The sequence below is a fragment of the Rattus rattus genome, chromosome 18, assembly GCF_011064425.1.
Source record: "Rattus rattus isolate New Zealand chromosome 18, Rrattus_CSIRO_v1, whole genome shotgun sequence".
Lineage (NCBI taxonomy): Eukaryota > Metazoa > Chordata > Mammalia > Rodentia > Muridae > Rattus > Rattus rattus.
The window spans coordinates 25,644,396-25,668,930 of NC_046171.1; the positions used below are offsets into that span (position 1 = coordinate 25,644,396).

Here is a 24,535-nt window from a genome sequence, read left to right on the forward strand (position 1 = left end):
GCATCTGTGGGCGTAGGGAGCCCACACGAGGATGCTGAACGTACCTGAAGAATAAGAGGGAAACCAGGGACAGAAATTCTTTTATGCAGAATGGAGAAGAGGAGCCAGAGAAGGGCGGGTCTCCATGTGAGCTGAGCACCCTGTGTCCACTGGGAATCCAGTGCAAGAGGTGACGAGGCAGCATGGGAAGTGTGCTCAGCTTCAGTGTCAGGCTTAGTGCAGCTTCCTTGCCTTTCTGTTCATCTGTTCATCCACTCGTGGGAGGGGGGCGTGTTAGTTGGTTGTTATTACATGTTCACACGCGTACACTTTGCATGCTGACCCCGCTCACCTCTGACCTTCCCTAGCCACAAATCTTTGTTGAACATTCACATTTCTTCACTGTTTTGTGACCCACCAAGATTAACCAGGGGCCACACATCTATGTGACCATGGCACCTTCCATTGGATCCTGTGGATCAGCACAGGGTACACCACTAAACACTGCAAGTTTTGTTTTCTCCTTTCCCAGAATATCCAGGAGCTCAGATGTGAAGTGTGAGGCCCATGAATATCGTGAGAGTGGTTTTGCTTTATCTTACTTTGTGTATGGGGGTTTTACCTGTGTATATGTACATGCATTGAACACATGCCTAGTGCCTTCAGGGGCCAGAAGACGATATCAGATGCCCTGGAGCTTACAGACATTTGCGAGCTATCCTGTAGGTGCTGGGAATTGAACCCAGATCTCTGGGAAGAACAACAGGTTCTCCTAACCACTGAGCCAACTCTGTAACCCCAGCATCACTGTGCAGTGAGACCAGGTATCACTGTGCAGCCCAAGCTCTTCTTAAACTTGTGGTGCTCATGCGCTGGTCTCCTAAGCGCCTAGGACAGGCATGCACCACCTATTTAAAACTGGTCTCCCCCACTCCCTGTCCACTAATTCATCAGGCAGCAGACTGCCTGACTTGTTCACCTTCTTATTCCCTAGGCCATGTTTAGCATAGAATAGGCACAAGATAAGTGTTTGAATACAAATAGAATGATCTATTAACGTAACTGACTTACATTAGTGATTTTTGTATTTTTGATAGGTTTAAATTTTGTCTTTGCCTCTAGGACCTCGGAAGCTGTGCTAGCTAGTTTTATGTCAACTTGGCACAGGCTAGGCTAATTTGGGAAGAGGAACCTTAATTGAGACAATGCCCCCATCAGATCGACCTACAGTGCATCTTCTTGCTTAATGACTAGGGGATGTGGGGGAGCTCATGTAGTCCTGGGAGCCATAAGAAGGCAGACTGAGCAAGCCAGTAGGCAGCACTCCTCCACGGCCTCTGCATCCGTGCCTGGTCCAGGTTTCTGCCCTGTTTGGGTTCCTGCCCTGACTTCCCTGATTGTGGATTGTGATATTACACTGTGAAGTAAAATGAACCCCTTCCTCCCAGAGTTGCTTCTAGTCATGGTGCTTTCTCACAGCACTGGGAACCCTGAGTAAGACCAGAGCCTTGATTTGGTGTACAGAATCGAAGTAATGCTGGCTTTGAGGCAGGCGTGGAAGCTCCTAACACGGTGTCAGCCGCCACTCCACTGTCCCTGAAGTCTGTCCAGCCGCCACTCCACTGTCCCTGAAGTCTGTCCAGCCGCCACTCCACTGTCCCCGAAGTCTGTCCAGCCGCACTCCACTGTCCCTGAAGTCTGTCCAGCCGCACTCCACTGTCCCTGAAGTCTGTCCAGCCACCACTCCACTGTCCCTGAAGTCCGCCTGTTCATTCATCCTCTCATAGCCATTTCCGTGTCAGCCAGGAGCTGACTTCTCTCTGCTCCACAGAATGCCTGCCGTAGCTGCTAGTGCGTGATGCACGTCTCCCACTACAAAAAGCAGAAATAGGGGAAGGACTGGTGGCCTGGACTTCCCAGCATTCCTGTCCGTTCCTAGTCGTTGGAGCTTTGCAGCCTTTAAATTTTGAAAGACAACCACTTGGCAGTCATTATGTTAATATCATTTTTTAATGTCCTAGATGATTGCTAAGATTTTTTTTACTCCAGAATTCTATGGTTCTGGGTAGAAGTGGAGGCTTTGGCATGGGAGACAGAGGCACAATGTTGAGCCTCTCCTTTCCTTCGCTTGACTTCTCCAGAGGATGACAGCTCTCAGCTCCAACTCCTGTTCACATTTATGAGATGCCAGAAATAAACCTCGATATAATGCATTGTCAGCGATTTTCAGTATATTCATCTAAAGAGTAAATGAGTATATGGAATTCATTGCCAATCAGTGAGCTATAATGTTTCCAGATTTCCATGCAGATACTTGTGATGCGTGGTATTAGAGACTAAGGAGCAGCGTGTGCCCCTGTACTCCAGCTATCCCGGAGGCTGAGTGCAAATTTTGTGAGCCCAGGAGTTGAAGGCAGCCTGAGCAACACAGTGAGATCCTATCTCTAAAATAAAGAAGTAGAGGATGGGAAAATAGCTCGCTGAATAAGAGCACTGGCTGCTCTTCCAGAGGACCCAGGTTCAATTCCCAGCTCCCACTGGTGGCTCACAAGGTCTGTAACTCGAGCCTCTGAGGTTCTCACACACTTCCTGCCTCCATAGGTTTGCACATGATCCACAGACAGACAGACAGACAGACAGACAGACAGACAAAACCCCATAGATTTAAATACATTTTATTAAAATAAAGCACAGTGGAAAGTGATGTAGTTTCCATAGGTACAGGATCGCGATCGCCACTTCCTCTTTACTGGGCATCGTATAAAATTATTGACACAAAATTGCTCAGAATATTAATATATCTTCTTCTACCTTCAGTGCAGAGATTGAAATTGCTTTAATGGATTTCCTGCGCTTTTAACATTGGCAGAGAGGGTTGAGAACATAGCTCAGTGGTAGAGAGCACTTGACTAGTATGAATGAGACGTTGAGTAGAATTCCCGGTACCACCCTGGCAGTGCTGGTGGGAGAGCAAAGGGCTATGCTTGAAGGGTCCCACTGGTATAGTAGAATTATTTTAACCTGTAGGGAGGTGGCTATGATGTCTGTGTTCCCATTCACCTTCTGACTTTCATACTCAAAATGCTGGTCATAGTGAATTGGCTAATATAAGACAGGTGAGATGGGTCAGTCAGGAAAGGGACCTCATAACCCTGAGGACCTAGGTTTGATGCCCCACCCCCCTCCAACCCAAGTAAAGATGCCAGGCATGGTGAACACATGCTGTAACTAGGAAGAGGGAGCCAGGCAGACCCTTGGAGCACACTACCCAGCCAACCTAGTCTACTTGGCAAGCTCCAGGCCAGTAAGAGGCCTCAAAAAGCAAGGTAGGTGGCTCCTCCTGAGTCAAGTCACCCAAGGTTGTCCTGGGCCTCCGTATGCACATGCATACATGTATACCTGCACACACACATGAAAAGTGAATGTATTCTATTACTTTAACACCTGTTATTGTCCAAGGCAACGTCAGTGTTGCTGGGACACCAGCTCTGCCTCTGGTGTCACCACTAGTAAATAAATGGCCCTGCTTACACCCGTTTCCCACACAGGAACTGAAATGGCTTCTAACACCTTACCTCCAAAGCCAAAGCTCTGAGACTGCATATTAGTTAACTGTTATTGGATGAGAAATTACCCTAATTAATCCAAAGTCAGTGACTTGCAGCATATATCAGCTGGGAAATTAATGAGCTATATTGAGTTCATTGTGCCAGAAGATAAAAATCGATTGTTCTCCCTGCCTAAAACAGCAAATATATCACAGAATCTTCAAGGAACGGGGATCCAGAGGCGGTCTAGCTGAGGCTTGACTGAGCCCCAGGCTCCCCCCACAAGGTCACTCACACAGCTGAAGGGGGAAGGCTTCGGTTCCCTTTCTAAGGACCACTTTATGGAGTCTCAGGATGTGACATCAGCCTCTCACGGGTCTTTGACTGACCCTGGTCCTTTGCAGGAGAGGACTGCCCAAGCTTAGGAGTATTAGAAGCAGAATGTTGGATGCCATCTTTAATTTTTTACCACCTTCCCAGGGTACAAGGTTGGCCTTAGGAAGGCTGAGCCAAGACCAGACAGTTCCGTTAGCATGTGCAGTTGGCCCCACCCCTGCTCTTCCCAGGAGGGTCTTCTTTCCTGGTGATTTTATCTTAGATGTTCAGGATCTCGGAAGTCCTCCCCCATGTCTCATTCACTTTGACTGTAGTGAGTAGAGAGGTGAGTTCCTTCATTCCTTCACTCCAGCAGGACAGATGCTACCCTGTAGGAGCTAAGCACTGTGCATTGATCCCTTGCCTGCGCTGGGAAAAGCCCAGCTGTGCATGCATGTGATCCAGACTGCCCACGTGCTTATGCTCCAGGCCCTGCCCTTCTTCAAGAACAAGGTCTCCCTCCAGCCTTTTGTATCCATTAAGATACTGCCCCTAAATCTCTGTACTGAGTCTCCCCACTGCTGCTAGGAACAGAGATGTAGAGACTAAGGAAGCCCCTGTTGTGCTACACACCGTGGTTTGTGGCCGCCATTTACAGCACTCGCTTTGGGCATTGCAAACAAACATCACTTCACAGTCAAAGCAATATAGTATGCAGACACTTTCATACTGATAATTTGTTCTGCCAATTTGAGGAATATACCAAGATTACAAGTGTAGGGTTTTTATTTTGTAGCCAGTTTGGGAAATTCTACCTTGACACCTTGATAATGTACTTTAAACCCATAGATCCCTTTTTAACTCCATGTTTAAGGAATTATACTCTGGTAATATGTGGAATGTGATACAAAAAGTTAAAAAATGTGACCAAAAAAATCAATATAATGTATGATTTAGTGATAGCCTTGGGTGTCTGAATTATTTCTTTGGCCTAGTGAACGTCAGTTTTTAAGTTAGAAGTTAGCTATTTGGTTATACTCTTGTATAATTTCTAGCTAGTCATCTAATGGAAGCCCTAAATGTCTGGGATACCTACCCAAGAAGTTGGAACCAAGTCAGGAATTCCTGTTGGTGTACACGAACATAGATTTTGTCACGGTGTGTCTGACATCAAGACTGGATTTTAAAATTTGAGTTTGGAGTAATCCTGCAGCTTTTCTTGTCCGCTACTGATCTCAGCCTCTACTTATTTCAAAGATCACACGAGTGGCTTCCGCCTTTCTTTTCTCTCTCTCCAAGATTATCTTTGCGTTTGTCTGAGAGAATCTCATGGTATACACGGATCTGGCTCGCCAGCGTAGCTCACTTCTGATTAACAGCTTTACAGTCTTGACAGTTAGGATACCTAAGGGAGCCATCTCTTTGATTTTCCTCCTCCTGCGTGTAACCACAGGTGTGACGTGAGCGTGGTTTACATTCAGTTTCTGTTGGGGAAATAATAAACCATGGAATTGCTTCATGAGGCGAGGGTGGCGGCCATTTATCTGAATATGCAGTCATTAACTGGCCAAAGCTAACCAGATTTTACATATGTACTGGCAGCTGGGCCCGGGAGCCCACTCAGCATAATAAACCCAAGTTTAGTCTGGAATAATGGGAAATAGCCTTCGAGTCCCTGCTACACCTTCCAAAGAGGCTCACTGCCGTCCCTGGCTTGGGGTCCCCAGGCCCATCTGTTACTGGAGTCAGGGCCACAGCTGAAAGCAGCATGGCTCCTGCTGAGCTGTGATAGTGTGTGCTCAACCCTGGGTACCAATAGCTTTAAACACTTGAACTGTCTCCGAGTGCCATCATTAGCTGGTAAGTACATGATGGAAACCAAGCAGCTTGTCCTCTGGTTACCACGGTGACATGGTTTTAGTGTATTTAGTCTGCAGGTCCTGGTGGAACGCACTCATTAGCATCCTTTCTGCCTCCAACTACAAAACAGTGCCAGTCTCCTCAGGTAACACAGGCCCCTGAGGTGACAAGGCCCATTACTGCCTTCCAGCTGTCTGACAGCCAGAGCGGAAGGCAGGAGCCATGGAATGGCTATGGTCTCCACCCTTTGTGTCTCAGGAGCTCTGCAGACCAGATCCCTGGTGAGCGCCAGAGGGCAGAGAGCTCCCGGAGATCGAGGGCGTGGCTTCCAGAGTCACCACTGCCCTAGTTACTGTGAAATGGCCGTTCATATTGACATAGCAGCGGTGTCCAATCCAATAAGACCCCTGAAAGACCTTAGGATCGAAGGAAGTGTTATTCCATACACTTCTAGAACCAGCAAAAGGAAAACCTTTGAGGAAAACAAATACAGAATACCTGATGATCCTTTAGTAAAGGCCTAGAGTTAACAGTAAGAATATGAGGCAGTCCGTCTATCTGTCAGGCTGTCAGAGTCACACTCTGAGAAATGCTAGCGAAGCAGAAAGGAGTCGGTACCTTCAGTCCACCCATGCCTACCGTCGCACTTCCAGCTCTGTCTGCTCTCAGCTTCACCAGTTCCACGTGGTCCCCTTCAACTGCCTGGTCTCCCCATCCACTCTTGCCTTTCATTGCTCTCAAACCTTTGAGAAAGTCTTAGACTCGCCCTTGGTGCCTGGCACAGCTGACGTGAAGGTAAACGTGTGCTCTGGGGACAGTGTTAAGGAGCATCTCCTCAGATGTGGATCAGGGCCTAATGCTGGATGGACACACCCACAGGTGCTGGACAGACACATGTACATGTACGCTCCCTTTCTAGCATCTCCTCGGTTCCCCCTCAGCTGTTGACAAAGATTCCTCTGCCCTCCCCTCCTTGCCTTCCTCATTGGAAGAACTGACCAGACTTTCTCCACACTGGGAAGAGGGACAGCTGGCCCCTTCTGGCAGTTGTGCTAGAGCAATAAAAGCCATAGCCCCAGGGTAGCCCCCTGCTGTCCATCTTCTGTGCAGACCCGAGGAGCACATGGGGAAGAGGCTGACAGAAACCAGGACTGCTGGCCTCATAGGATCCCGAGCCCAGTTTCTCTCCTTCCCCCACCCGCAGCCTTTCCCATCTCTGGGCCACCTTCCTCTCCTGGGGTTCAGAATTTCTTTTTTGCTGAGACCAGCTTGTTTTGTTTTGTTTTTTAAGCATGTTTACCCCCCCAAAAAAGAAGCTTTTTTTAAAGCAACTAGAAAAACTAAAAATAATCACCTCAAAGCCTGGAAGGTTTTGTGGGAAGGGGCCTCTGCGATCACAAACCTCTGTGGACCATACACAACCTTCAAAGACTTTCAAGGGCCCAGCAGACAAAAATAAGAGTTAAAAGACTTCATTGGCTGGGGACTTCTCACATGACCGACCTACCTTACCAGCTTTTCCTTGGTCTTGTGAAGAGCTTGACTAGCCAGTGAGTGGGCTGAACTAGGGCGAATTAGAGGACTGCCACAGACAGACAGAGACAGACAGAGATCCTCCATGGTTTTGTTTTTGTTTTTGTTTTTTTTTCTGGCTCTTTTCACAACTGTCATCATAAAGGAGTCAATGGCGACTGAGGATGTAGCCCAGTGGGTAGAGCACCTGTCTGACTTGCGGGAAGCCTTGGTTCCGGTGAGCAGCAATGTGACCTGAAGGTCAGGCAGAAGTGCTTCAGTGAGCACCCTGGGCCACAGAAGACCCTGTCTCAAAAATAAAGGAAGATAAAAAGATTAAATTGTCTTCCTATTCTCAGAGTAATACTGCTGCTCTCCTCATCCTCTTCCTCCTCCTACTCCTTCCTTCCTTCTTCCTTCCTTCCTTCTTTCTTCTTCTAGGGGTATCTCATGAGACAGGGTCTCAGTACACAGCCCAAGCTATTCAACTAAAGATCCTCCTGCCTCAGCTTCTTTTGTACTGGGATCTCAGGCCTGAGGGACCACACCTTTCTTCCTGATACTGATGATGTTCCGGTCCTCTGGATGCTGTCTGTGCCTTTTTCTTACCTGTCCTGTTGGCTGTCTCTTCTCCTTCATAGACGAAAGCTTCAAGAACGCATGTTTCTTAGGCACACACTCCGGTCTGTTCTCAGCCAACTCAGTCCCAGTTCTAGCTTCTGTGTACCGTGCTTTCCTTTCTAACTGTCCATTCCTGTTCTAAAACGTTTCCAACAGGACTTGACTATACTGAAAATATTAACTTTTCCATAACAGCTAATGAGAATGGGCCCACGGCCTACGTAATGGCTTTCTGGCTGTCGAGAACTAAGAACGATAGGATTAGCCTAGTATGGTGGCATGCTGCCTTCAACCCCAGCACTCAGGAGGAAGAGGCAGGCAGATCTCTGTGAATTTGAGGCCAGCCTGGTCTACATAGTGAGTTCCAGGACAGCCAAGGACTATGCAGAGAACCTCTTGTGTACCAGAGGGGAGAATGATAGGATTTAGCCAACCAATCAGCATAGCTCAGGAGGAGCGTGTAATTGTGCACAGGGTCCTGGGTTCCATTGTTTACTGCCACCAAAACAAGAGACAGAGATCAAGCCAGTTAAAGAAGGGATCAGGCGAAGGATGGGGGAGTTGGAGCAGTGGCTCATGGTTAAGATTACTCATTGCTCTTGTCTCAGAGAACGCGAGTTCAATGCCCACCACCTTCATTGGCAGCTCAAAACCACCTACAACTCCAGCTACAAAAAGATCTGTGTCCTTTGGCTTCATGGGCACTGCCCTCACATGTACATACCCACACATGGACACATACACATAATTAAAAATAAATGGGTCGGGGGCTGGGGATTTAGCTCAGTGGTAGAGCGCTTACCTAGGAAGCGCAAGGCCCTGGGTTCGGTCCCCAGCTCCGAAAAAAAGAACCAAAGAAAAAAAAAAATGGGTCTTTAAAAATGGGGGTGGGGAATCATTCATTCAAAAAATTAGACCAGCTGAGACTTGCGCTCTGAAACCCAAAGAACAAGTCATGTTATGAATTTAACCAGGGTTTTCCAAGTGAGGTACTGTTTCAGGGGAGGAAGAGATTCAGACTACACAAATTAATCTTTAGCTCCACTTGCATGTGTAAAATCAGACAGCCAGAACAGGTCAACAGCTCTAGTGTAGCAGACTTCTGCCTCCCAGCTGACCCTTTGTGGAGGCCAAGTCACTATCATGGCAGGTCCTTGAATACCACCATTTCTCCGTCTCCTCGATTGATCTTCTTTGAGTCTTGGTTCTATGAAACTGTCCCTGCAGAAAGAAAGCTTCAGCCAAGCCGTTTCCGTGATGCCACTGCCGCTGGGTGCAGAGAAGCAGCCTGACTCGGTTCCCTGAGAAGAGGTCCCACTCTGCTCTCCCCTTTCCCGGTGGGAGCACAGAGACTTGCACCACCTCATGGCCTCGATTACTGCGTGGTAAAGCTTTGCAGCTTTTGCCATAGCTGTAGTCAAGCCAGTGATGAACCTCATGTGAATGATTTAGAACTCCCCCAAAAATGTGCAAACTGTGTCTTAGTAAGTGCGTAGACTCCGCGGTAAGTGGAGGCCCTGCTGTCCTGCCTCTGTCAAAGAGCGAGTACCATGAAGCACAAATGAGAGAGCAAATAGGGGGAATTAATCATCATTGCCCTGCAGCCCATTAATTTGGGCCCCACTTGGAGTAAATGTGGGGCTTATGGATTATCCTTACAGCCCCAGCTTCCATACCAAAGCCTAGCTTTCAGAAAATGAGTTTATGGTTCAGCCTTTAATCCCAAGCATAGTTCATACTGTCTCCTACATGCAAGAAATTCATGTGGGCATGGGAAAGAGGCAATTGTTACCTTCCTTTCTCAATCAGCTTTGCTATGTTCCCTTTCTAAATTTACCCTTTGGTCATTTCACACATTTGCATAAGGTGTTTGAATCATAGTCATCCACACCCTCTTCATCCTCCGTCCCCTTCTAGTCCCTCTGGACCCCTTCTTTCCAGCACACCCCCTCTTTCATTCCTGCCATTTATTCCTTTGTGAGCCACTGAGCTTGACTAGGGTAGCCTATGTGAGCATGATGACCAGGGTAGCCTGTGTGAGCATGCTGACTAGGGTAGCCTATGTGAGCATGATGACCAGGGTAGCCTGTGTGAGCATGCTGACCAGGGTAGCCTGTGTGAGCATGCTGACCAGGGTAGCCTGTGTGAGCATGCTGACCAGGGTAGCCTGTGTGAGCATGCTGCCAGGGTAGCCTGTGTGAGCATGCTGACCAGGGTAGTCTATGTGAGCATGCTGACCAGGGTAGTCTATGTGAGCATGCTGACCAGGGTAGCCTGTGTGAGCATGCACATGGATAATTTACTGAAGCACGGGCATCTTACCAGTGACCACCAAAGAAAAGTAACTCGCCCTCCACCAGCAGCCAGCCGTCATCAGCTACCGCAGCTCCTCAGCCAAGGATGGGGCCGCATTTGTTACCTTCATAGAAGATGACACATTTCTCTGTAGTTGTAGGGAGGCTGGACAGATGGCTCAGTGATTAAGAATGCGTGCTGCTGCTGTTCTACAGGACCTTAGTTCAGTTCATGGCCCCCACATCAGGTAGCTCACAATCCCCGGTAGCTCTGGGGGATCAGGTGCCCTCTTCTGGCCTCTGTGGTCACATATAAACACACACACAGCACACATTCACACAGATAGACAGCAGAAGTAAGAACCAGATCTTGTTTTCAAATGTGGCTGAAGGAAACCAGCTTCTGACCCCAGACCTGTTGCTAATTCTGGTATGCACAGTGGCTAATGCTCACTGAGCTCTGTGTGTGCCAGGCTGGTTACTACCACACTTCAGGGTGCACCATCATCTTCTCACTGAGAAAGAAAGGCGAACGCTGCTGAGCTTGCCACGACAAGTCTTTTCACCATGCCAGCATCTTTCCCCGTCAGTAAAGGTCAAGCTTACAGTACTCGCCAAGTCCTAGACTTCTTTTTTTTTTTTTTTAACATTTTTAAATGAATTTTTATTTATGTGAATACACTGTAGCTGTCTTCAGACACACCAGAAGAGGGCATCAGCTCTCATTACAGATGGTTGTGAGCCACCATGTGGTTGCTGGGAATTGAACTCAGGACCTCTGGAAGAGCAGTCAGTGCTCTTAACCACTGAGCCATCTCTCCAGCCCAGTCCTAGACTTCTGATACATGGTGTTCTTGTGCAGACACAGAGGGAAATGCAAGTAAATGAACTCCCCCTCCTTGGAGAGCCAGCACCTCTGACTGTTTTGTTCTGAATCGTCCACTCTGCCTTCCCACATCTGTTGTCCTAAGCCATCACAGTTTGAAGAGAAAATTCCATAGTTATCTGGGATATTCTTCTAAACTATTGGCACCCATTCTGCAAACTTTGACTTGTTTCTGCAGGAGACAGCAACTGTATAGGTGCCCTCTGGTCAGTAACAGTCTTAGGCAGTCTACTGGTTTCAGAAATACTAGAATGTGGGACTGGGCTATGGCCCCACAGTTAAGAGCCTTATCTTCCCAGCTTCCAAGTCAGGCAACCCACAACCACCCAGAACAACAGCTCTGAGGGATCTAACGCCCTCTTCTGGGCTGTGGAAGCACTCACAGCAAACATAGTTTGGTGGTGCTTGTGGTGGTGGTGGCGGCGATGGTGGTGGTGGCGATGGTGGTGGTGGCGATGGTGGTGGTGGTGGTGGCGGCGGCGGCGGCACGGCGGTGTGGCATGTTTACTGCTATAGTTGGCAGTATGAACCTGGGAGACCAGGGCCTAAAAATGAGGTAAACTAGGAGCTCATGCAATAGCCAACTTTACTCAGAGCACCAGGCATTTTTTTCTCTGAGTGTTAAGAAGAATCATGTGAATAATGGTACAGCCACAGGACAAGCCTCTTGTGTTCTCCCACAGAGCCACACCGGTAACTACACTTAGGAGGAGCATGAAAACATCTGCCATAAACAGTTAGGCGTTTCAAAGAAACCGCGGTCACCAGACTCTTGTTTTCTTGCAGTTTCTAAGCACTCGAAATTCTCTTTGAACTCCATTCTTGGGCTGTGTTCCCACTGTGGCTCGGCAGTTAAACGTGCACGGCTCTCGCACAGGACCTGCGTTCAGGTCCCAGCACCCATAGCAGGTGACTCACAACCACCTATAGCTCCAGCTCCAGGCATCAAGTGCCTTCTCCTGCACACACACACGCGTGCACCTCACGCTCACGCATAAGTCCCAGAACAATAATTCTTAAAATATAAAAGACTATCTCAAGGAGTCTGTAATCACAGCTCAGTGATAAAATGCTTGCCTCATGAGCTAGAAGGCCCTGGGTTTAGTTCCCAGCAATATAAAACAAAAGGATTCAGACCATCTTAGTGAGATCCAATCTCAAAAGTTAATTGAGTAAATTAATTAAAAGTAGTAAATTAAAATTTGAGAAAAAAACAATGGAGGTAATTTTACATGTATTATCTAACTTAACTTTTGTGGCAATCCCAAGAGAAAGATATTATCATTTTACCCATGTTATAAATGAAGTAACCAAGGCTTGAACGGGTTAAACACCTTGCCTACAGGTGCATAGTTGGTATTTGTCCAAGGGAGGAAAAATTAGAGTCCCTCCGACTGCCGAGAGGATTTTCTTGCTGCCATGTTCTATCGGATTCACTTCCATGACAGACAGACAAGCAATACTTTTGAAATGGATGCAGGAGGGGTAGCCTGGTCCTCCCACACAGCCAAAGAGAATATGGGGCTGCATGAAAGTGTTTTCCAGGGGTACCAGGTCCAGAGGCTAAATGAGAGGGCAAGTCCTGAGACTCAGATTTCTAAGTTACAGACAGGGTCCTTCTGTGTTTTGATCAAACCATTCCTACCTCCCTAATGGGGTACAGTGCTATGCTGATGATTTCCCGTCTATCCTGCGTGGATTTCATAAACTCGATGACGCAGTGGTTTTCTAATAGCAAGTGGCAGAAAGCACAGGACTTTGCTGATGGATTCTTTGGTTCTCACTTTTAATGAACAAATGTACCTGCCAGTCCTGCCTAATGTATCACTCCAGCCGGCTTCCAGATCTCAGTACAAATTGTTTTGGCTTGCATAGAACTGCCATTCCGCCCACGACCTCCCACGAGCTTGTCGCAGTACTTGGCTGTTTGTATTGTTTCTTCCGGTCTTGTCGTATGTGAACTGACCCTGCAGAAGCAAGCTGTCCTTCCTAGCCAGCAGAGCCCATTCCTAGGCGTCTCCTTGAAGCTTTAGGTGCTACTTCAAGGTTCTCGCCTGACCCTTAGGGATCCGTGGGAAATCTAAAGAAGATGTGCCATCTCCCCTTAGGCCTGCTGCAGTCTCTACTGCAAAGGGTATCGTCCGTGCCCATTTGGTGACAAATGAGTCAGAGACTCATTCAACCCAAATTATTTAATAAGCACGTGCTGTGTGGCCCAGCACTGTATATAACCGAGCACGAGATACTGGGCTGAGAGATGGCTTAATAGGTAAAGTGCTTGCTACGGAAGCACATGGACCAGAGCCCAGGAGCAGAGAACAAGAGACCCTGTGGAAAACAAGACAGGACCACCACCCAAGATTATCCTCTGACTCCCGTACGCATGTATGAGCCTGTGTGCATGCCCATGCGCTCACACACACCCCACAAACATAAAAGAATTTGTATAATGAGTGATACAGGCACCATGGACACATAGAGCCTAATATAGTGCAGAGTGTACTCCTCTGTTGTACCAGCCAGCATGTCCAACATCTTGACACTGACACACATTGTTTTGGGTTTTTGTTTTTGTTTTCAGGCCGTGTTCAGCTGCTACTCTTTCAGATGTTCACAGGTCAGTGTGAACACTGAGTGTAAACATAGCCTCTCTCCTCTGCCACCTACTGACACACATGTGGCATAGCAGCCACACCTGCAATGCCCCTAGGTGCAGTTGTGACACATTGTTATCTACGGAATGCACACTTAGGAACCACACAAGCAAGTTATGAAAAAAGTACAAAAATACCTCCTATTCTCAGTAAGCTGACAGTTTTGTGTTGGGTTGCATTCCTAGCTACCCCAGGTCACTAGTAGCCTGTAGGCTACGACTTGGACACACCCGGTAGGTAGGCCTTACCTGTTGTAAGAGCTCAGAAAAGTCTGGGAAGCTGACTGTGTTTGGGGTCATTAGTAGAGCCATAAGGTTCAGGGAAGGACAGGTTTGTACAAGTAGATGAGGCAGGGGCAACCCCAGACAGGAAAAATGGCAACAAGAAAAATTACCCACGTCCTTAGCATAAAATAAGCCTTCCCCCAGAGTCACAAGTTATTCCAAGTCCTGTCACAACTGATGAACACCTCCTTTGGAACAGAGAGAATAAAGGTGATTGGGTTCTCCCGGCTGCAGCCGATGGCTTTTACATTTCTATCTCGTTGTTTTGAGAAATCGCCGGGCATATGGGCAGCATAGCTGGGGAGTTTGCTCTGTGTGTCAGTGAGATGGGCTAATCCCCGGCATGCTGGAACCCACTGAAAGTGTGTACATCTCGTCTGCACGGGGTGGCTTATGTATTCTGACTTACACAGTTTCTCCCTTTATTAGTAAGAAATCTTTGTGTCTTTTCCCCAAGGCTGCTTCTTAAAGGTATTTGTCCTTAGGGGGATAGAGGTTGGGTAATAATTGTATTTCTCTTCCATATTTTCCTTTGCTGGTTTTCTTTCTCTCTACTGGGACAGGGTCTTACCATGAAGACTGAGCTTATCTCCAGCTCTCCGTCCTCCTTCCTCAGCCTCCTGAGTGCCTGGTTCTCAGCCATGCACCAGCACACCCAGAATTGTCTTTGTCTCAGCCACTGGGATTATGAATAACCAAGCCCAATGTAAATTCTGTATTTTGACTACCATTACTACTTCCTAATTCCTGCATTGGGCTGGAGAGATGGCTCAGCAGTTAAGAGCACTGACTTTCTTCCAGAGGACCAGGATTCCCAGCACCCACATGGCAACTCACACCTGTCTACAAATTAAGTTCCAGAGGATCTGACACCCTCACGCAGACATACATGCAGACAAAACACCAATGCACATTAAATTGAAATTATAATTAAGCAATAACAACAACAAAAAAAATCCCACAACCATACTGGGTGATGGTGGCCCCAGCACTTGAGAGGCAGAGGCAGGTGGACCTCTGTGAGTTAAAAGCCAGCCTGGTCTACTGAATTAGTACCAGGACAGCCAGGGATACACAGAGAAACCATGTCTCAAAACACACACACACACACACACACACACACACACACACACACACACACACACACACAGTATTGAATGCCAAGTAAGGAACAGGCCAGGTCTCTAGCTCACTTATTAAACTGATGTGCCATACGCTAGGATGAAGCTGCTGTATTTTCACCCTGGCTTGATCCCAAAGCTCTCTCTACAGAAAGATGGACTCCGGGGAAAGAGCACCGGCATCAGTCTCGGGCAGTCTGCCTCCTGCTACCGTTAGTCCTTGGTTCTTACCTCCTGAAATTGGAGCATTGCTGTTTCTGGGTTTTGTTCCCCCCAGCAGTCTTTCTATTTCCAAAACTCTTGTGATCTCAACATGAAAAGGAAAGTGTCCTTGAACTCTGCGTAACATTGGCCCTCTCAGATCTCACAGGAATAGAGAATGCAGAGCTAGGGAACTTTGGTGTTACTGCAAGCAGAAATGGCCTATAACACCCACTGCTTGCTGAAAGTCATCTTAAAGGACAAGCCCCCGATAGACTTCGGCAGTTTCATGTAGAAACATTGACTTCCCTGGAGAGTTGGAACATTGTACAGAACTTTCATGAGGTTATTCATCAGGATCTCGGGGAGGGAAGACCAGCGCGGTTGGAGGATGCCGTTTGTGGGCTGGCGTATGTAGGTCACAGATCTAGCACGGAAGCTCTGAGTGTTACACCTACGGTGAAATCGTACTGAATCCCCGCCGTCACAGAGTCTCCCTCTGAAGGCCATGGCTCTCCTAGGCATCCTTTCCTTTGATAACATATCTTTCCTAACTCCACACTGATGCACGTTTGAACGGAAGACAGGCTAACTGGCCTAGAGTCACCCAGGACTCTTCCTTCAGAAGAGGCAACCTCATTAATTAGGCTCATATGACAGGTAAAGGACAGTTAAAATTCCTAGCCACACCTCTAGTCCCAGGAAGCAGAGGCAGGTGGATGGATCTCTGTAAGTTGGAAGCAAGCCAGGTTTTCAGAATTCCAAACCAGCCAGATCTACACAGTGATATCCTGTCTCAAAACAAACAAAAAAATCCCCATACATTCCAATACTCAGCAGACTGCAAAAATTTAAAAGCTATAACTGTTCATCTGCTTTTTTATATTACTTTTTTAATTCATTTAAGACAGCATCTTACTTAGCTCACAATGACCTAGGTTTCACAGCCAAGGATAACCTTTAACACTTTACCCTCCTGTCTGTACCTCCCTGTGTGCTGGGACAATAGAATAGGTCCCACATGGGCTGTCATATTCAATTTATGGAGCTGAATGGGGTGGGGGAGGGGAACCTTCGTTTGAGCTCAGCAACTTTCCCACCTGAGCCACATCACCAGCCTTTCTGCCCCCACATTGTTTTTGTTTCGTGGGGGGTAGGGGGGATTGTTTCTTCTTTAGGACAGGGTCTTTTCTGTAGTCCAAGCTGCCCTGGAAGGAAAGTCTGGATCCCCTTACCTCAGATTCCAAATGCGGCATCAGAGCCGTGTAAAAACATGATCCGCCCTTCAGTCAGGGAGTTTGTCATTGTCGTTAATCTCCGCCATGAGGTATCTTTTAATATTTTAGGTGATGCTTCTCTGTGTAAAATACAGAAATCGGGGCTGGAGAGATGGCTCAGCGGTTAAGAGCACTGACTGCTCTTCCAGAGGTCATGAGTTCAATTCTCAGCAACCACATGGTGGCTCACAACCATCTGTAATGAGATCTGGTGCCCTCTTCTGGCCTGCAGTCACATATGCAGGCAGAATGCTGTACATAAAATAAATAAATAAATCTTTAAAATACAGAAATCTTGAATAAGGCCTAGTAGACCTGCACTCCAGGTGTGAGGTAAGAGGATTAAAAGTTTGGGCAAGTTAGTCAGACTTCGTCTCAAACAAAGGAAAATGTAGAAACTACAGGTGAATATTTGATTTCTTACCTTACCAGGAAAGAGTTCTTAAGCATAACCAGTTCTTTTAAAAAAATCTATATATCTAGCTTTAATAAAGATTTCAATACATAAAACAAACCCAAACAAAGTTAAAGATGGTCCATGTGAGCAAAGCGTGTGCCATCCTTTAACAAAGGGCAAACATTTTTATCTTACATTACTATCACTGTCCCTATTTCCATATGTATGGCTATTTTGCCTGCATGTATGTCTGTGTACCACATGGGACTGTCGTACTGACAGCCCCTTCCCTGGTCTGCCTAATGATTGGGACTCATGATTCAGTCAGCTGATTGGGACACAGCCCAGTTTCCTTCCTTTCGATCCTGTTCGGGTTCAGAGTCACCACACAAACCATAGGAATACCAGCCTCAGTTAAGGAAGAATAGTTTATTGAATACATACCTTAATGCTGGTCAATCCAGGGACATAGCTCAGAATTATCTGAGCTATGACAACAGACATCTTTTCCTGTCAGCTTATGAACAAAAAAACTCATTTGCAGGTGCAGGCAGTGTAGCCCCAGTGGTCAACTCTGACTCAAGCCATTTTTTTACATAACAGTTCATATAGACCTTTAACTTGATAGGTCCCATGTAAAGCTTTGTGAGATTTCTTAAGATTAACAAACCTCAGAACATTCAGAACATAACATGTGGTCAGCATGACCCTGCTCTGAGTCAAGTCACTTCTCTTGTCTCAGTGACTGGCACGCATGTTACAGCAACAATAAGAAAAAGCTGTCAGCAAGCATGGGGCAAAATGCCCTACAGCTAGGCTGGGGGCGGGGGTCAGATCACAACAGTCCACTGGGCAGGTCTCAATGCGGACTCTAGGAGCACACCACACTTCCCAGGTAAAGCACAACAGCTACAAAAGATCAGATTTGCTCTGGAACACTGTGAACCAGGCTGGCCTCCAACTCAGGGCTGCCTGCGTCTGCCTCCCCAGTGCTGGGACTAAAGGCATGAGCTCAGCCCAACACCTTGAATGCTGGAATTAAAGGTATTTGCCGCCTGGCTCCAGCTAAACGAGTAAGTCTTTTAAAGTGTAAACTCTTAAGATTTGGAATGTAAAAGTATAGTTTAGTGTAAGCCAGGCATGCCACGTAAAGATAAAATAATTTCCCAGCATGCACAAAGACCCAGCAGCACAAAAGACCAGACGGCTCACCGTTTAGCTAATACTCTGTGATCTCATGGTCTGAGTCGAATGTGACCATCCTGCCAGCCCTCACTGAACACCAAGCTATGCTGCCTGCATCCCAGATTGTAGTCCTTCTTTCTCAACTTGCCAGCAGACAGCCCTGAGTGAAGCAGTAGAGACCCTCTTGTATTAGAGACGCCCATCCATTTCATAAACAGATTTCAACTCAGACTTTAAAATCCATCACGGAAGAGGAGGGCTCCCACAGAGAATGACGCCTGTCATCCTTTTTCCTTTTCATGAAACTCCAGACAGAAGCAACAGTGTCACAGAGGCCCTGCCATTCTGACCCATTTACAGATGTGTTCAGCTCAGTGGCCTGAGATCACATGCAGCCTGGCTCTGTGTGATTCAGAAGCCAGGAAAGCCTGAAGAACTCTGTCCTTCTGAAACACGCGGTAAGGGAGGGATTTGCAGAAGTCGTCGTCCCAGAGTGTAATGTCCAAGCCTTTGCTAAGTGATGGCGCACTTTCAGACGCTCATTTCTTTCTCCTTCTCCTCTTCCCAACCTTATTTTTTGGTCCTTGTAATAAAGCATATTTTCTTCTCTGCCTAGCTTTTCATCCTTCTCAGACCACATCATATAGATAAATGTAGATTATCTGTCCTTCCAAAAGGCTGGTCCTTCCCTCACTGAGGAGCAGGGTGGGAGAAAGGTGCACTGTTTAGAAAGCCAGGAAAAATCTCCCAGCCTTTGCTGCCTTCTCTTTCTGGCCCTTCCTTGCCGCCTTGCAGCCCCCTGGGGGTCAACGGGGAGATAGCTGGTATAATTTGAGAACGTGACTGCAGCTGCATAGGGACAGGGAAAGACTGCAGCCACCTCTGAAACACGGGAAAGCAGCACAAATGGTTAGCGATGTGCTGGGCTGCACAGGTTTTGTCACAAGACTAAGTAAAATGGAATTCCTTAATCGTCACTGAAGCGGAACTTAAGGGGCCTCAGTTTAAATGGGGCACGTGTTTGCTAAGTCGTGCAAGCCACGATTCAGACTGCCTCCGAGAAAAACTGTGATAATCTTGTAATGCCCTGTGTCTCTTAGTGAGGCCCTTAGTGACCTGGAGGACTCACATGCCTGCAGCACTCGAACGGCACACCAAAGGATTGCCAAGACTCTCATAGACTCGTGGGTTTGAATGCTTGGCCCATAGAGAGAGAGTAGCACTATTAGGAATTGTAGCCTTGTTGGAGTAGGTGTGGCCTTATTGAAGGAAGTGCGTCACTGTGTGGGAGGGCTTTGAGGTCATATATGCTCAAGCTATGACCAGTATGGTGCACAGTTGCTACCTGCAGAACAAGATGTAGATCTCTCGGCTCCTTCTCCAGCACCATGTCTGCCTACACACCACCGTATGTCCCACCATGACGATAATGAACCTCTGAACCTGTGAGCCTGCCCCAGTGAAATGTTTTCCTTTTTAAGAGTTGCCATGGTCATCGTGTCTCTTCACGGCAATAAAACCCTAACAGTGTACAGGATGGGAGTCAGGTGCGGCTCACTTAGAGGGCTGAGGCAGCAGGATCATGAGCTTGAGGCCAAGTTGGACTACACCAAAAAATAATTGTACCCATGATATCGCCAGCCATGAAACATCTATCCATGGCCCTTGACGTTTTAAGCTAGTAAATACCTGAAACTCTGTCCTCAAAACTCCACTTAGTAGGTCTTCAACTTTAAAATGTTGAACACGTAGAATGTTTGTGTCTGTTAGCAGTTTGTAAGTATGTGAAACGCCCACCGCCCACCCCGCCCCCACGGCCATATTTAAGACCTTGGAAATGAACTTGCCTGGCATGCGAGGCCCTGATCTCGGCCACATGAAAAAACTCAGTAGGTAGGTAGTTTTGCCTCAGAAGACCCAGTAGGCTAAACACAGAGATGCTGTCCAAAGTGAAACCATAGAGCTAAAAAAGCCATGAGTTTTGAAGTCAGCCAGACTGCAGAAAAGCACAAATATTGATGTTGAAGCCTTTTTGGTTCTAATTGCTTGATAATAGTGGAACATGTTACCAAAGCCAAGTTCGAGTCTTCAAACACGAGTAAAAATGCTAATTAGAGCATTGAAATTGCTATTTGAGGATCTCCCCTAGAAACTGTCCTTGAAACACAACAGAGGTGTGTTTGTGCCTTTGGAGGGTGGAAACTGAAGGGTTCTCATGAACCCTGGGCAAGCCAGCCGCTGTCAGGTCTACAAACAAGAAGCATTTTAACTTCAAGTCCACCTTGTTCCACCATGACGGGGAGTTCCAGAAAGGGGAGCACGAATGCCCAGACCCTTAAAGGCTAGCTCGGGGAGCTGGCTCACAGCTTTGATTTAGAATCTGCCTGCAAATGAATTCTGTATGGCCAACTCCAGCCCAGGCATCCGAGCCTATTGGAACCGCTTCAAACAGTGCAGAAAGTTGCCCACTTGCAGAATTTTTATCAGTTCCTCTGTTTTGTTTCAGGATGGCAAATTGAGCCATAAATCAAACTTAAATCAAATCCCCAAAAACTTTGGGTTTTGTCAGAAATTAATCAGTTCTGTGCAAGTGACAGAGTGACAAATGTGAACGACTGTGGGCCCGAGTAGGAAAGGAGGTTTTCACCTGTATTGATGATGTTGATTCCTTTGCAGAAGCTGTGCATTTCCTTAACCCTGGCTCTCAGCCCCCACCCCTCCCCCGGCTGTTGTAGCTTATTCAGAATATCAGGGTGCTGCCCAGAAGGTTGCGGAGAAGTGGGAGTTTTGTGAACCCAAACAGGCTGCGTCAGCTGACCTGGCTCGGTCACGTGCATGTGCTTCAGGTTCTTAGCTGCAAAGCGGAGCCAATAAACCCCTTAGCCCTGACAAAGGTTTAGGTGGAAGAGTGTCCAGGGGAGCCTCCTGGGTGCCACGCACGCTCAGTAGAGAGTTGCTATTGTAGTCGTTCTTGTGGCTTGTGCACTACACGGCTCGTGAGGGAGGAAACAAGACTAGGGAGAATCCACTCTTGGCCTTTTTCTGTTTTTATCACTGTCTTACATGTGTCATCTGCCTAGCAGGGGTCCCTAAGGCTCCAGCAGAACTCTCTCCTCCTTCCCATGCCTCACGGTGACTAACACAGTGCTGGACAACTTGAAGACTTTGGGGAAATGCTTGTTGACGTGAACTCAGTACCATCTGACATCTGTGAATGCCCTCTCAGGAGAACAGATCAACCCTGCCATGTAGGATTGTGAAAGAAATCTTCATGTCTTTTTGGCCCCTGCTAGGCCACTAGGCCTATAGCCACCATGTTACCTGTTGTAGAAATGATAAAAATCTCAGTCAGCTTCTACCCTGCCTTTGATCATTCAGCTCCCAAATAAAAGACTTACAACTTTTGTTATTATAATAGGCCTTAATCAGCATGAAAGCTGGCCAAATATATCTACTCTCCAAGCTATTAGAATCTATTTCCCCATTAATAACCCTGAATTATAATTTGCCATGTTCCATCTGGGCAGCTCTAAACCTCAATTGGCCGCCCTCATGGCCATGTTTTCATGACTCGCCTACCCATGGCGACTTCCTTCTCTCCCCCTCCCTCCCTCATGGATCTCCTCAGACCTCAAGCCTGGGAACCCCAAGCCCCGCCTATCTCAATTCTGCTCAGTTTATAGGCTGTCAGCATCTTTATTCACCAGTCAGGGATAACTTGGGGGTGGGGGGGACGACAAGATAACATAGTGTAACTCGGGTCCACGTGCCAAGTCTCTCATCCTTGGGGGCAACAAGGCCTTGGGGAACAGTATTTAGCATTAAATACATAGCAAAAGACCAAACCTCAACATTACATGTTACATAGAATTAACATTGCAGCTGGGACCAAGAGAGCTTCCTTGTCTCTGTTTCTAAATGGAATCTTACTGTTCTGATAATCCTTAAATTGAGTTTCTTTCTCTTGTTGCATGTTTCTCTTGAGCTCTATTGACTTCCTATCATTCAGCTATACTTTTTGAGAAAACTTGTAAGTTACATTACTCTTGTTTGAGATCTAAGTGCATGACTACTTGATTTTGGCATAAGCATAATTGATAAGATGTGTAATCATTTTTAAGTCTTCTCTGAGAAGCAAGAGCAAAGGTGATCTTAGAGAGTGGTTATTACTATTAATGTATGAAATCCCAGCACTCAGGAGGCAGAGGCAGGCAGAGCTCTATGAATTTGGGGCCAGCCTGGTCTACAGAATGAAAGCCTGTCTAAAAAGAAAATTTTGTGAATTTTTATAGAGTTTTAAGATTGGCCCTCTTCTCTCAAGGATACCTGACCAGGGGGGACAAGGGGAGTTGTCTCTTCTGGGTTTAACTGTTTGGTCTTATTGTTCTTAGCACTTATTAGTAATTGAGAATAGTGAGCTTCATCGTGGTAATCTCACACATGCAGTTCTGCTTTATCTGTGAGGAACTGAGCCCCAGATTCATTCTCCCCTCAAACACAGTTGGTCATTCTGCAGTCCACACCAAAATACCTTCGGTGTAACTCCCGGAACTCTCTGTCTGCTTCCTACCCAGTTTGAACGCCATGACCCAGTAGACGGGAGAATCTCTGAGAGGCAGTTCGGTGGCATGCTGCTGGCCTACAGTGGAGTGCAGTCCAAGAAGCTGACCGCCATGCAGAGGCAGCTGAAGAAGCACTTCAAAGATGGGAAGGTAGGTTGCCTTGGATACAGGGAGAAATGAAACCATGGGAACCCTGGATAGTGCAGAGATATCAGTAATAGTGAGAGCATGTCGTGAACCTTTCAACAATGACTACTTCTCTCATACCTAAGGTCCAAAGAGAGAAAAATAATGAAAACAGGAGAGAGGGTAGAATAACACCAGATCTCTTGTTCAAACAAAGGTGTCAGCATGCACTGGGATTGAGAAGCATTAAAAAAAAAATCTAATTTGGAAAGAAAGGTAGGTTCTGTTGCAGACGCCTTGAATTTAAAATAACTACAGGCTGTCCACATGGAGATGATCACAAGGCAGCTCAGTATCATGTCTGCCTCAGAGCTCTGAGCCAGGGTTGGTAATCATTGGTCCTTAAAGGCATGAGAACTGGAGCGATCTCCTGAGGAGTCTTGCACAGCATGAAAACAAGGGACCAAAGGCAGAATCCACTGAAACATGATTTCGAGAAGTCGGGTGAAGGACTTAACTCAATGCTTTGTATGGCTGATAAACACCATGGCCAAAAGCAGCCTGGAGAGGAAAGGATGCAGCAAGCTTATAGGTTACAACTCTTTGTCAGGAAGCCAGGGCAGGAATCTGTAGGCAGGAACCGAGGCAGAGACCTTGGAGGAGGCTGCTCACTGGCTTGCTCCCATGGCTTGCTCAGCCTGCTTTCTTATACAGCCCAGGGCCACCTGCCCAGCTATAGCACCACCCAGAGGCCCCTACCAGACTTGCCTGCAGGCCAGTCCGATGAGGGTTTTCTCAGTTTGGCTTCCATCTTCTTAGATGATGCTAGCTTATGCCTCACTGACAAAATAATTAACGCACGAGGACACAACCTTTGTCTCGGAAATCCTTAGCACAGTAAACCTAGCAGGTAGGAGGAGCTGATCAGACCAAGGACAGTTGTGGTCAGAGAGGCACAGAAAAAAGCTAGGCCTCACTCAGAACAATGAGGGGATACCGAAGGATTGAGGATAAAATGACAGGGTTGGTTATTTATGTAGAGTTGTCGCCCCATGTGGAAGATACTGTGGGAATGAGCAGGAGTAGGATCAAATCGGCTGATGATGAGGTTATTAGAGAGAAGGTGCGTGAGCAGCATTGAAATTAGAGGCCTTGGCTTCACGGGAGCTCTGCTCAATCCTGCTCTCTGCTGTCCTTTAACACTGACTGTTCCCAGTACAGGGAAAGGGTGGGCCACAAAGTCCCACAGCACTGGGGGAGGAGCAGACTCAAGCAGAGACTGGACTACTGTCTGCCCAGGCACTCCGACCCAGGGGAGAGCCTGGGCTCTTCCCAGGGACTCTCACTGAAGGCCCCAAACCGCTCCCACAGGACAGCAGCAGTCATGTGGTCATGGTCAGAATCCCAGTCTACACTGAAAAGATTCCATGTGTGATGACCAGGGTAGTGAGTGTGATCAAAACCAGGCTCTCTGAAGACCGTTCAGCTGCTCCCACGGAGACTGTAGAGAGCCCTGGCCTCGCTGGCCTCAGAAACTACACATATTCCCATCTGCGTGCCTTTGGCCATCACGACTTTTAAAAGCCAGTAGCTAGAGGAAGTAAGATGGCCGCATTTGTTCCAGTGTTCCCACTGTTTGTGTAAGGAATCGTCCACGAACACCACTGCTTTCTAAGCGCTTCTCAGCTGGACATTCTCTCCCTTGCCTTGAGT

General features: G+C 47.2%; 1 protein-coding gene and 1 non-coding gene across 4 annotated transcripts in view; one reads left to right on the forward strand and one right to left on the reverse strand.

The window, feature by feature from the left end:
• Micu1 (mitochondrial calcium uptake 1) overlaps positions 1-24,535 on the forward strand; it is a 150,941-nt gene that overhangs the window by 94,290 nt on the left and 32,116 nt on the right. For all 3 annotated transcript variants that reach the window (XM_032889179.1, XM_032889180.1, XM_032889181.1), the window contains one exon: positions 22,709-22,846. In XM_032889179.1, the coding sequence (XP_032745070.1) occupies positions 22,709-22,846 (138 nt within the window). The remainder of the gene's footprint in view (positions 1-22,708; positions 22,847-24,535) is intronic.
• On the reverse strand, positions 13,599-13,732 carry LOC116887723. The gene has a single exon (XR_004386237.1). It is a non-coding gene; the product is annotated as a small nucleolar RNA SNORA17 (small nucleolar RNA).